Source organism: Bos mutus, chromosome 12 (assembly GCF_027580195.1).
Source record: "Bos mutus isolate GX-2022 chromosome 12, NWIPB_WYAK_1.1, whole genome shotgun sequence".
Classification (NCBI taxonomy): Eukaryota; Metazoa; Chordata; class Mammalia; order Artiodactyla; family Bovidae; genus Bos; species Bos mutus.
Genome location: NC_091628.1, coordinates 25,159,583 through 25,172,077, shown reverse-complemented (window position 1 = coordinate 25,172,077; position 12,495 = coordinate 25,159,583). Strand labels below are relative to the sequence as shown.

General features: G+C 38.9%; 1 protein-coding gene across 1 annotated transcript in view; it reads right to left on the bottom strand.

Moving 5' to 3' along the window:
- Window positions 1-12,495, bottom strand: part of SOHLH2 (spermatogenesis and oogenesis specific basic helix-loop-helix 2) — a 40,734-nt gene that overhangs the window by 12,769 nt on the left and 15,470 nt on the right. Inside the window, exons 3-5 of the mRNA XM_070380417.1 lie at window positions 4,803-4,864; window positions 4,617-4,721; window positions 428-527 (exon numbers count right to left, since the gene is read on the bottom strand). Of these exons, the coding sequence (XP_070236518.1) occupies window positions 428-527; window positions 4,617-4,721; window positions 4,803-4,864 (267 nt within the window). The remainder of the gene's footprint in view (window positions 1-427; window positions 528-4,616; window positions 4,722-4,802; window positions 4,865-12,495) is intronic.

The following is a 12,495-nucleotide window of genomic DNA, read 5'->3' as shown; positions in this document are numbered from 1 at the left end:
CTTTTATTTAACCCAGTCTCTAGTTGAACGTGTCCAGTGATGGGAGTGGGTAGTCTATCCCTTCTCCAGTGGATCTTTCCAACCCAGGATCTCCTACATTGCAGGCAGATTCTTTACCAACTGAGCTATCAGAGAAGGCCATGGGTAATTTACTACCTGACAATTCAACCTGCTCCCCTGCGGTTGTGGAATGCTTCCTTATACTGAGATGGATACTTTTTTAACATGTACCCTCAGTGCCAGCTCAGGATTCTGAAATACAGAACAAGCTGTATCCTTCTTCCACAAAACAGATACTTTCTTTTGCATCACCCCCAGCACTGGAGCTGCTGTTCCACAATCAACAAGTCCTCCAGAAACGTTTTTTAATGAAACGTACACAGTAAAAATTGCTATTAGGAAAAAGTGAAGAAAAAAGAAAACTAACCAAGCAAATCCATCAGTAGAAAAACATCCCAGGTGTTCACTGCAGGACTTCTGCAGAGGCAACTCAGGTTCTTCAGGCTTCACAGAAATTTCATTCTTAACTGCAAATTTTAAAAAAAGGAACCATTTTAATTATAAAATCACTGGTGGGGATGATGTTAATCACACATGCAAGCTCTAATCAAAAACAGTTGTCATGTTTCACTCAATAGATTTTACAAAGCAGTGCTTTTACAATAAAAAATAATTTATAGATTTCAGCCTGTTAAGCATGGAACAACTCAGATGAGAAAGCAAAATTACAACACTACATACAATTTACTCCACAGCAGCCTCCTTTAACCAGATTCTACTAATTAGTGATAGGTGTGTTTAAAATGCATTCAACTGAGCTTATTTATTATTTACAGGTAAATGTCAGAGGCAGAAAATGCCTGTGAGTCTTCAGTAAGCAGCTGCATTGTCAAAATAAAGCATCTGATGGTTGTTTTGTTTTTTGGTTTGGGGGTTATTCTTTTTTTGCTGCCTTGCAGCTGCTCATCCTCAGAGCAGAGATGAGATGACTGGTGAGATGTGGTTATGACCAATAGGAATGTGCTAGACAAGTGGAGATAAGCAGCTGTTCTATTTCTAATAAGAACCAAAACAAGAAGAGACTACCAAAGGACCCTGGTCCAGAAGGATTACTATTTCTCTCCCAGGAAGAACTCTGACACTTGCAGTGGCTGGAAGCTGTTAGACTGTTACAAAACAGACTCAATCATCTTCCCTCCATAATGAAGAACATTTTAAAAAAATGAGAGGTGTACTGAATCTTGTATTATCTGGAGTATGAGCTTATCCATCACGATCCCAAAAGTGTCTTCCAGGTCCATTTGAAGAAAAATATCTTAATTTAAATAGATTCCTGCTTGTAACCCAGGCTTTGAAAAACCATAAATAGTCACTGATCAACAATGATTCCTGTAGAATTTAATTTCAGAAATTGGAGTCTGCCCTTTTACAAGCCATATTAAAACTAATTTAATTATCTTAAGTGTTCAGATGCTGGCAATACACAAAATACAGTATAGATGAATTTAGAAATGTAAGGTCTCATTGAAGCACTGACACTAATTATCTGTATGCTGCTGCTGCTAAGTTGCTTCAGTCGTGTCCAACTCTGTGCGATCCCATAGAGGGCAGCCTACCAGGCTCCGCCATCCCTGGGATTCTCCCGGCAAGAACACTGGAGTGGGTTGCCATTTCCTTCTCCAATGCGTGAAAGTGAAAAGTGAAAGTGAAGTCACTCAGTCATGTCCAACTCTTAGCGACCCCATGGACTGCAGCCCACCAGGCTCCTCCGTCCATGGGATTTTCCAGGCAAGAGTATATAAAAATCTAAAAAAACAAAAAAAACAAAAAAAAAAAAAAAAGGAAGTAACACACAATAAAAATCTAAAACAGAAAGCATAACCACTCTATTAACTTAAAGAAGTAAAATAATGTATATAAAAGTGTTTACCAAAGCACAAGACTCAAGGTTAACGGCTTTTACATAATCATACAATGACAAAGCATGAATAAGTCCATTTAAATGACTAAGGAATGATGATAGCAGCTACTAAACAAACGACAAACAAAAAAAAATACCCTGTGCTTAACTACAACATTGCATTTGTCCTTATGCAACACATTTTAAACCTTTGAAGACAAACTTTCTCCACAGGTAGAGAACATATGTTTCCCTTTATTTTATTCACACTGTTTTCTTCAGCTCTGTTCAGTTTAGTTCAGTGGTATCTGACTCTTTGCGAGCCCATGGACTGCAGCACACCAGGCTTCCTTGTCCATTACCAACTCCCAGACCTTGCTTAAACTCATGTCCATTGAGTCAGTAATGCCATCCAACCATTTCATCCTCTGTCATTCCCTTCTCCTCCTGCCTTCAATCTTTCTCAGCACCAGGGTCTTTTCTAGTGAGTCAGTTCTTCACATCAGGTAGCCAAAGTACTGGAGCTTCAGGTTCAACATCAGTCCTTCCAATGAATACTCAGGACTAATTCCCCTTAGGATTGACTAGTTGGATCTCCTTGCAGTCCAAGGGACTCTCAAGAGTCTTCTCCAACACCATCATTTAAAACCATCAGTTCTTTGGTGCTGAGCCTTTTTTATGGTCTAACTCTCACATTCATACATGACTACTGGAAAAACCATAACTTTGACCAGATGGACCTTTGTTGGCAAAGTAATGTCTCTGCTTTTCAATATGTTATCTAGGGTTGGTCATAGCTTTTCTTCCAAGGAGCAAGTGTCTTAATTTCATAGCTGCAGTCACTATCTGCAGTGATTTTGGAGCCCCAAAATATAAAGTCTCTGTTTCCACTGCTTCCCCATCTATCTGCCATAAAGTGATGGCACCGGATGCCATGGTCTTCGTTTTTTCAATGTTGAGTTTTAAGCCAACTTTTTCCACTCTCCTCTCTCACTTTCATCAAGAGGCTCTTTAGTTCTTCTTTGCTTTCTGCCATAAGAGTGGTGTCACCTGCATATCTGAGATTATTGATATTTCTCCCGGCAATCTTGATTCCAGCTTGTGCTTCATCCAGCCCAACATTTCTTATGATGTACTCTACATAGAAGTTAAAGGAGCAGGGTGACAATATACAGCCTTGATGTACTCCTTTCCCAATTTGGAACCAGTCTGTTGTTCCATGTCCGGTTCTAACTGTTGCTTCTTGACCTGCATACAGATTTCTCAGAAGGCAGGTCAGGTGGTCGGGTATTCCCATCTCTTGAAGAATTTTCCACAGTTTGTTGTGATCCACACAGTCAAAGGTTTTGGCGTAGTCAATGAAGCAGAAGTAGACGTTTTTCTGGAATTGTCTTGCTTTTTCTATGATCCAGCAGATGCTGGGAATTTGATCTCTGGTTCCTCTGCCTTGTCTAAAACAAGCTTGAACATCTGGAAGTTCTTGGTTCACATACTCTTGAAGCCTGGCTTAGGGAATTTTGAGCATTACTTTGCTAGCGTGTGAGATGAGGGCAATTGTGTGGTAGTTTGAATATTTTTTGGCATTGCCCTTCTTTGGGACTGGAATGAAAACTGACCTTTTCCTATCCTGTGGCCACTGCTGAGTTTTCCAAATCTGCTGTCATATTGAGTGCAGCACTTTCACAGCATCATCTTTTAGGATATGATATAGCTCAGCTGGAATTTTATCACCTCCACTAGCTTTGTTCATAGTGATGATTCCTAAGGCCCACTTGACTTTGCATTCCAGGATGTCTGGCTCTAGGTGAGTGATCACACCATTGTGGTTATCTGGGTCATGAAGGTCTTTTTTGTATAGTTTTCTGTGTATTCTTGCCATTTCTTCTTAACATCTTCTGCTTCTGTTAAGTCCACACCATTTCTGTCCTTTACTGAGCCCTTCTTTGCATGAAATGTTCCCTTGTCATCTCTAATTTTCTTGAAGAGATCTCTAGTCTTTCCCATTCTATTGTTTTCTTCTATTTCTTCACATTGATCACTTAGGAAGGCTTTCTTATCTCTCCTTGCTATTCTTTGGAACTCTGCATTCAGATGGGTGTATCTTTCCTTTCCTCCTTTGCCTTTCACTTCTTTTTTCAGCTATTTGTAAGGCCTCCTCAGACAACCATTTTGCCTTTTTGCATTTCTTTTTCTTAGGGATGATCTTGATCACTGCCTCCTGTACAATGTTACCAACCTCCATCTGTAGTTCTTTAGGCACTCTGTTTATCAGATCTAATCCTTTGAATCTATTTGTCACTTCCACTGTATAATTGTAAGGGATTTGATTTGGATCATACCTGAATGGTCTAGTAGTTTTCCCTACTTTCTTCAATTTAAGTCTGAACTTTGCAATAAGAGTTTATGATCTGAGCCACAGTCAGCTCCTGGTCTTATTTTTGCTGACTGTATAGAGCTTCTTCATCTTCAGCTGCAAAGGATATAATCAATCTGATTTTGGTATTTACCATCTGTGATACCCACGTGTAGTGTTGTCTCTTGTGTGTTGTTTTCTTCAGACTATGATAAACAAGGATTATATGTCCTTATACTATAGAGAATGCAGTTAATCTTCAACATATAAAATGCATCAGTGGAAAACCAAATGTATAAAAACAGTTCTCACAGAATTTTAATTACAATTTTTCAAACCTTTGGAAACTCGTTTTGCACTCACCAGTATGTGCGAAATATGTTTTCCAGTATTTCAACACAACACTCATTTTTTCCGTTGTTAGTGGTTCGGTTAAAGCAATATCAGCTCCGTGCTCTGAAACACAACCTAAGAATCTTTGTATTAAATACTGACCTTATGATTTCTACTTGGAGAAAAAAACAAATAATATACCCAACAGGCACATACCTTTAAAATTCTCAGGGATTATAAAAACAAACAGCAAATGTGTATTTTTTTCCTCACCAAATCTGAAAGGGAAAAAAGAAGTTTAAAATGAAGCAAAATCAACATTAAAAAACTTGGGATTCATATATTTAGCTTATTAAGAAGTAACTACACTAGGGTGATTTTATTTCATTAGAATTTAAAATGGTGATGTTAATATGGAAATTTACTGACAGCAGCATCTTAAATCAGTGAGGGAAAAGACTGCTGTTGTTCAGCTGCAAAGCCATTTCTGACTCTTTGCTACCCCATGGGCTGTAGCTCGCCAAGCTCCTCTGTCCATGGGATCTTCTAGGCAAGAATACTAGAGTGGGTTGCCATTTTCTTCTCCAAGGGATCTCTCTGACCCAGGGATCAAACCCGAGTCTCCTGCATCTCCTGTACTGCAGATGGATTGTTACCCCTCAGCCACCAGGGAAGCCCTAGGGATAAGAAGGATTTTTTTTCAATTTATAAGAGAAGATGTTGTATTTTGATTTCACACAATTGTACAAAGAGGGTTCTGCAGTGTGTGGCTGAGGTGGGCAGTACAGTTACAGATTATTTGAAAAGTACAAAGGAAGGGGATATTCTGAAACTCATGCTTGCTCTGTTTAAAGTTTTATATATAATAGATGCTTTAGCTTCTCTGTTTCCTTTTAATGGGCAAGAAAATCCAAATTCTGAGTCATTAGGCAAAATGACTCTGAGCAGGAGTTCACTCTGTTAATAAGAATAGTCTTTTTACAGTTCATTTCTATAGCAACCACTAATGCCAGGCTGTTTAAAACTGGGCATGGGGTAAGTGAGAGAGAGGTGACTTTTTAAAAATAAACCTTTAACTTTAGAATAATTTTACATTTACAGAATTAAAATATGAAAACAGTAGATTTTCCATATACCCCAAACCCAATTTCCCATACTGCAAACACCTTACATTAGTTTAGCAAATTTCTTACAATTAACGAGCCAACATCGATACATTATTATTAATTTAAGCTCATTCTTTATTCCAATTTCCTTAGTTTTTCCTAATGTACTTATTTTTCCTGTGCCAGGACCCCATCCAGGATCCTGCACTACATTTAGTGATTAGGCTACTTAGGCTCCTCTGCACTGTGACATTTTTGCTGACTTTTGTTTTTGATGATCTGGATAGTTTTGGGAATACGGCTCAGGTATTTGAAAATACCACTCATGTATTAGGTAGAATGTACGATGGACCACTTTTATTCTCACTTAAAAAAAAAAAAAAAAAAAGAGCCAAAACCGTATCCAGATTCTTGATCTAACTACAGGTTTACAAGACATTTTAAAAAAAAGAGGAATATTTTTTAAGATGCTATGGGGATGAAATCGGAATGTGGGAAATTTATAAGACAAATGGCCCCTTTATAAAACACATAAAGAGAAGATAAAAAGAAAAAAATCAAAAGGAAAGGAAAATTGAATCTTCATTTGTATAAAACTCACAGTTTAAAAAAGAAATCATAAGATAAACAAGAGAAATTTGAACACCAACTGGATTTTTTACAATACTAAGGAACTGTTATTAATTTTTTAGGTGTGATTATTGGTATTGCTTTTTAAAGATCCCTTATCTTAGGTACTTATTCAAGTTCTTATGGATAAAAGGAAATGATGTCTTAGATTTGCTTTAAAAGTATCCACCTTGCCTTTAAAATAACCTACCAGTGAGCAGGGATGGGAGGCTGGAAAAGGAGGTGTAGGAGAGGGTAGGTATGAAACAAGATTGGCTGTATATTGATAACTATTAATATTATGGGCACTTGGAAGTTCATTGTACTATACACTTGAAGATTTCCAACATGGTTTTTTTTTTAAATTGTGGCATTATTGTTAACTACACTTAGGAATTCAGTAAGGTGGAATTCTGATACTTTGGTGAATACTGAGTATTGGCATTAGCTAAAAGAGAATGATTTTCCAAGGAGAATAATACTGTGAACCTGACTTTAAAGAGAACAGCTAAAACTGTTGAAGACAAACTATTCTTAAATATGTAAAGCATCATTTATTAGTATATGGTCATATATATGGTTATTATTTACTCCTTAAAACAAGACCTGGAAGAACCCCCACTGAATAATATTTGGTCATCTTATATCTGCATTTGAAAGTAAACATACTCTATTCTACATTCCAAATTACATTACACACAGTATATAGATCTGAGCCATACATACTGAGAGCCTACTGTGTGCTAGATTCTGTGCTGACTCTGGGGGATACCATGAATAGACAGACAGACTAGTCCCTGTCCTCGTGGAGTCAACACTTTTTTGTGGAGGACAGACACTGAGCAAATGCCTGTAGTTGAGTAATTCAGTGGCAACTCTGTGCCCAGTGCTGCAAAGGAAAGCTGTGGGGTCTGAGGGGAGCATGGCCTGGGCACCAACCTGCTCTGCAGCTTCAGGCAGAGGTACCCCAACTGGCTAGGAGGAACCACATGAAAGGCAGGAGCTGCGGGAGGGTGGGAAGCAGACAAGCAGCAAAGTGCATTCTGGAAAGGGAACAGCAGATGTATAGGCCTGGGAGTGCAACAAGCAAGTGAATTCCAGAAAGTAAAAGAAGTCCAGGATGGCTCTAGTACAGAGCTTCTGAAGGACAAACACTTAAGACAAGACTAGACAGGCAGGCAGGGCTGGAGTCTGATTATAGTAGGCCTTTTAGGCCAAGTTAAAGATGCAGTATTTCATTAAAATGAGCAAAAAATAAAATAAGATGGACAATGGAAACTATTAAGCTTGGGAGTAACATGATTATCTTTGCATTTCTGGGAGACCACTGTACCTACAATGGGGTGAACTGACAGAAGGTGGCACAGAATACATCTGAGAGACCGCACTGTAAGCTATCCAGGCAAGAGTTGATAGAGAAATAATTATTGAGACATACTAAGAACTTTCTTTAAATGATTCAGAATATTTACTAAGTCAATTATGTCAAACAAGTAGGATATTGTTAAAACGTGACAATCACCAGACAGATCTATTCAGGGTTGATTCTTTGCTATGAATTCTGAAAGAGAATGTGGGCTGAAAGAGAAGAGAGGAAAGAAAGGAAAGAAGAGAGGAAACCTCATATGGTTTCTATGAAGGAAATGAAAAGCTCAGGAAGTTGTTCTACTATCAAAACAGGTAAGTGTGGGAGGGACGGTAGAATCTGACCACAGACTGACATGACACTAAGAAAGGCCCATTAGCACACGGTGTGCTGTGGACAGCGGGGAGCGGTGTGGACAGCGGGGAGCGGTGTGGACGCGGGGGTGTGCTGTGGACGGCGGGGGTGCAGTGTGGACAATGGGCGTAAGGAGGAGAGAATAACCCCTGCCATGATGTAAGCTTTTCATATCTATTTTGTAAGTGATGAAAAAGTGTAGAGTATACCAGGCGTATAGATAACAGGATGAGGTGGGAGGCACAAACGGACTGAACAGATAGAAACTTAGTGGGTAGTTTAGTCCAACTTTTGAAATAAAAAATACTTTCAAGATTCAGGAAAAAATACATCATAGTAAGTTAAAATATTCTAGAATTAGAGAAGTTTTAAAAAACAGATTCTCTCCTTTTAGAAATAATCCTGTTTCTACTTTTCAACTGATTTTACTGACCAGAAAACAGGTCAGATTTGGATATATGGATTTTTATACCCTGATGAATTTCAAGCTTTACAGATGGAGTTGGAATTCCTGGATTTTTGTCAAGAGAACAGAATCAATTACCAACCCAAACACTTCCCCTGCCGGTGGAGCCCTAATTGTACAGGAACCCCAGCAATCAATAGAGTTCCCAGAATCCAACACTCTGGTCCACAGATCAGCTTCTCAATCACATTCTGTACAAATCAATAAGCTGAAAGAGTTTCTAGTATCCAGGGTCACCAAAAAAGGTCCTCTTTCCACTAAATGAATGTTCCTTAATGCAAAACTAGGCAACACCAAAATACTACAAAAATCTCCTTCCACCTCAACTGATGCCACTTCTTTCACTTACCAAAGCCAAACTGCAGGTCCTGAGACCTTATGAACACTTTCTCAGTTGGGGTCTCCTGAGATTTTAAAAATCTCAGCTTGCTGGGGGATAATTTATTTCCCCTTGTTTCACCACATACACTGCTTAAATGACATGATGGTTCCTCCATACGCAAGACTGGGTATTAATGTTCTAGTGTCCACCCCCACATGTCCATCTCCAGCAACCTCTGGAACTGGAGGCTGCTATACGCTCACACTGAAGCAGTGCCCACCCCAGCCTGGTCCCCATCCCCAAGTCCAATCCCTGGTAGCTGGAACAAAAAATTAAAAAGATCATACAAAGGTGTTTTGAGCTGAGTTGTACACTCTGATGATCAAAGAACCTCAGGAAAACCCAGCTGGCCTCTGAAATCTATCATCTAATAGGAAAACCAAAAGGTTCCTATAAGTCCATATGAAGCCAGGGGACATTTTAAAATGCACTTCCTTTATAGCACAAGGATTTCAAAAGACAAAAGCCAGTGTCATTTTTGAGGAGCAACCTCCCTGAGTACTGTTTCCATTATGCTGCCTGTGGGCCCAATGCAATCAAATTAACCTGGCATGGTCTAGTTTGGTTTTTGTAATAAGTAATATCCTTTATTAATTAATTACAACAACAACCATTTTCAGTGAGAAAATTAAGAGTTTTTCTATAAATATGAAAACTGTGAGTTTACTTGCTACTAATAAGGCTCCTGCAATAAAATGCAATGATTTCTTCCAGTCAATTAGTGAAGGCTGGTGTGCCCTGCTCACAGTGCGCTTTTTGTCAGAAGAATTTCTGCTGCAATCCTAAGTCAGGTTCACCAGATTATGTGATGCTAGAAACAATAAACATCTAGAATGTTCCTCAGTTCTTATAGAATAATGCTTTTAGAAAAACTACTTAGATGTTTTGTTGTTATAGTGTTTACTGTCAAGAATTCAGGTCATGCAGACTGGCTAATGGGATTTTCTGAGCAGCATGTCAAGTCAAGGATGTCCTGAAATTTGGGAACATAACAGGACAACCTGTGGCTCATGAGACTGGGTTTCCTTAATGAAATAATAAGTTAACTGATCAGACAACTGGATCTATATGGGAAAAAATGAAATCTGAATCAAAGTTGATTTGCTGACTGAGCAGATGGAAGCACATTTTGTGTTCCCTCTCCATTGCTGTACTGCTCTGAGCTCACGAGAATCACAAGAGTTTGAAGGACCTCAGAGAAAGTTTGTGGACTGGAAAATCACAATGCAAAACAGGATGCAAGCACAGTGGATGAGTCTGCAACATACTCTGATGTTCTGTCCTGGCCTTTGTAAGATGGAGTGTCTGGATGCATCTGAATTACCAAGTATCTGCCTTTTGAATTTGGCTCAGTTTTGAGAACTGACCTGTGCCAAGGGTCAAACACTCCTGAAATTCTGGAACCAAGAATATGAATCTTGAGATCCTAAAATACTTTACCACTGGGTGGTATCTGAGTTCATCTGGCTCAGTAAGAATGTATTCATGAAATGACATCAAGATCAAAAAGAATAATTAAAGAGCCTCTTAATGAAAGAGGAAAGTGAAAAAGTTGACATAAAACTCAACATTCAGAAAACTAAGATTGTGGCATCCAGTCCTATCACTTCATGGTAAATAGATGGGGAAACAGTGAAAACAGTGACAGACTTTATTTTTGGGGGTCTCCAAAGTCACTGCAGATGGTGACTGCAGCCATGAAAGTAAAAGACGCTTGCTCCTTGGAAGAAAAACTATGACCAACCTAGACAGAATATTAAAAAGCAGAGACATTACTTTGAGAACAAAGGTCCGTCTAGCCAAAGCTATGGTTTTTCCAGTAGACATGTACAGATGTGAGAGGTGGACTATAAAGAAAGCTGAGTGTGGTGTTGGAGAAGACTCTTGAGAGTCCCTTGGACTGCAAGGAGATCCAACCAGTCCATCCTAAATAAGTCCTGAATATTCACGGGAAGGACTGATGCTAAAGCTGAAGCTCTCATACTTTGGCCACCTGATGTGAAGAACTGACTCATAGGAAAAGACCCCGATGCTGGGAAAGATTGAAGGCAGGAGGAGAAGGGGATGACAGAGGATGAGATGGTTAGATGGCATCACTGACTCAATGAACATGAGTTTGAGCAAGCTCCAGGAGTTGGTGATGGACAGGGAAGACTGGCGTGCTGCAGTCCATGGGGTTGCAAAGAGTCGGACATGACTGACTGAACTGAACTCAACTAGAAATGTCAATCTATGATCGAGACATGCCATCATTCTTGAGGATGTCACGGTATAAAGTACTATTATTTTTATGAATATTTAAAACTGTTTCATGATTAGTCCCAGGCCAAAATCACAGTTCTTCTGTAAGAATAAATTTTAAAATCTTTTTAATGAGCTGGCTTGCATTTTATCCTAAAAGAAGTTTATATAGCTAACAGAGTACATTCATTCTTATTTTCAATAGAAATTGATATGTATTATAGATATACACACATTTGTGATCATGTGCCCTGACACTGAAAATAAACATGGACCAGTTTCATGCTATAGTTAAGTTCTTTACTTACTGGCAGGGCACGTAAGTTCCCAAAGAGAGAAGAGTAAGGTAAATACTTCTATATTTTCCTGAACCTTTCCAGGTTTTGAGATATAACAGAACAACAAAGCTCTAAGAGGAAAAATCCAACATACAGCATATAAAAGCTAAGCTGAAACCCTTTATCTTGGCTTAGTCGTTTAATGTTAGCCCAAAATTCATGAGATAAAGTGTTCTAGGAAAGATAAAGATTTAATGCCTTATAAATGGGGCAAGTTGTTCATGAGACTCATTATCCTAAGAAAATGTATAGCCTCAAAATATAAACATGGTCCATAACGGTATAAATAAGTCATAAAGTCATAACAGTTCTGAGGACAAGAAAGGGAATTTCAGAGACATTTCCAGCTGCTGAGGTCAGTATCAGGAAACACAAAGCGTCCATAAAGAAGGCTTTGTCCCTTTTTCAAAGAGGAACACAAAAGTTAGGACTCAGGGTCCTTCTGAGATATGCTCACCCACCCATACCTAGAGCAAAGTACGGAATACCTAGTATTAGTCAATACCTAAACTGAATATTGAGAATAACATAATGAGACCCAAAAAAAAAAAAAAAGAGAGAGAGAGAAAACCAAATTCAAGTGTACTTGACAAATTATCTTTTTTTTTTCCTTTTCAAAAAAATGATTTTACAGCAAAATGACCGAACTATCATATACATGTCTGTATATATAGTTCCTTTATCTGCCTTCTTCTCTCTGCTAACACATCTTAAGCTATGCTATTCAGAGCAGAAAAAGAATCCACAGAGGGAAGGATCACAGAGGCTCTCTCCTCTGTCCCTGAAGCTTTTAACAACTGTGACTAGACGTAAAGCCTGTTCTTCCACATAACTTTAATCTTATCCTGTTCAAAACGTAGCCTCAACCCTGTGCGTACATGAGGCCTTTACCACCTCTGGAGGAGCACGGCTAGACTCTGACCCCTGGAACGGAGCAGGTCAGCCACGCAGCCGGTCCACTGCTCTTCCAGAATGGTATGTTTAGTTTAGAGTCAGTTTGGCATTTATGGGATCTCAGAGGTGTAAACAGCCAGACCATTACAGACT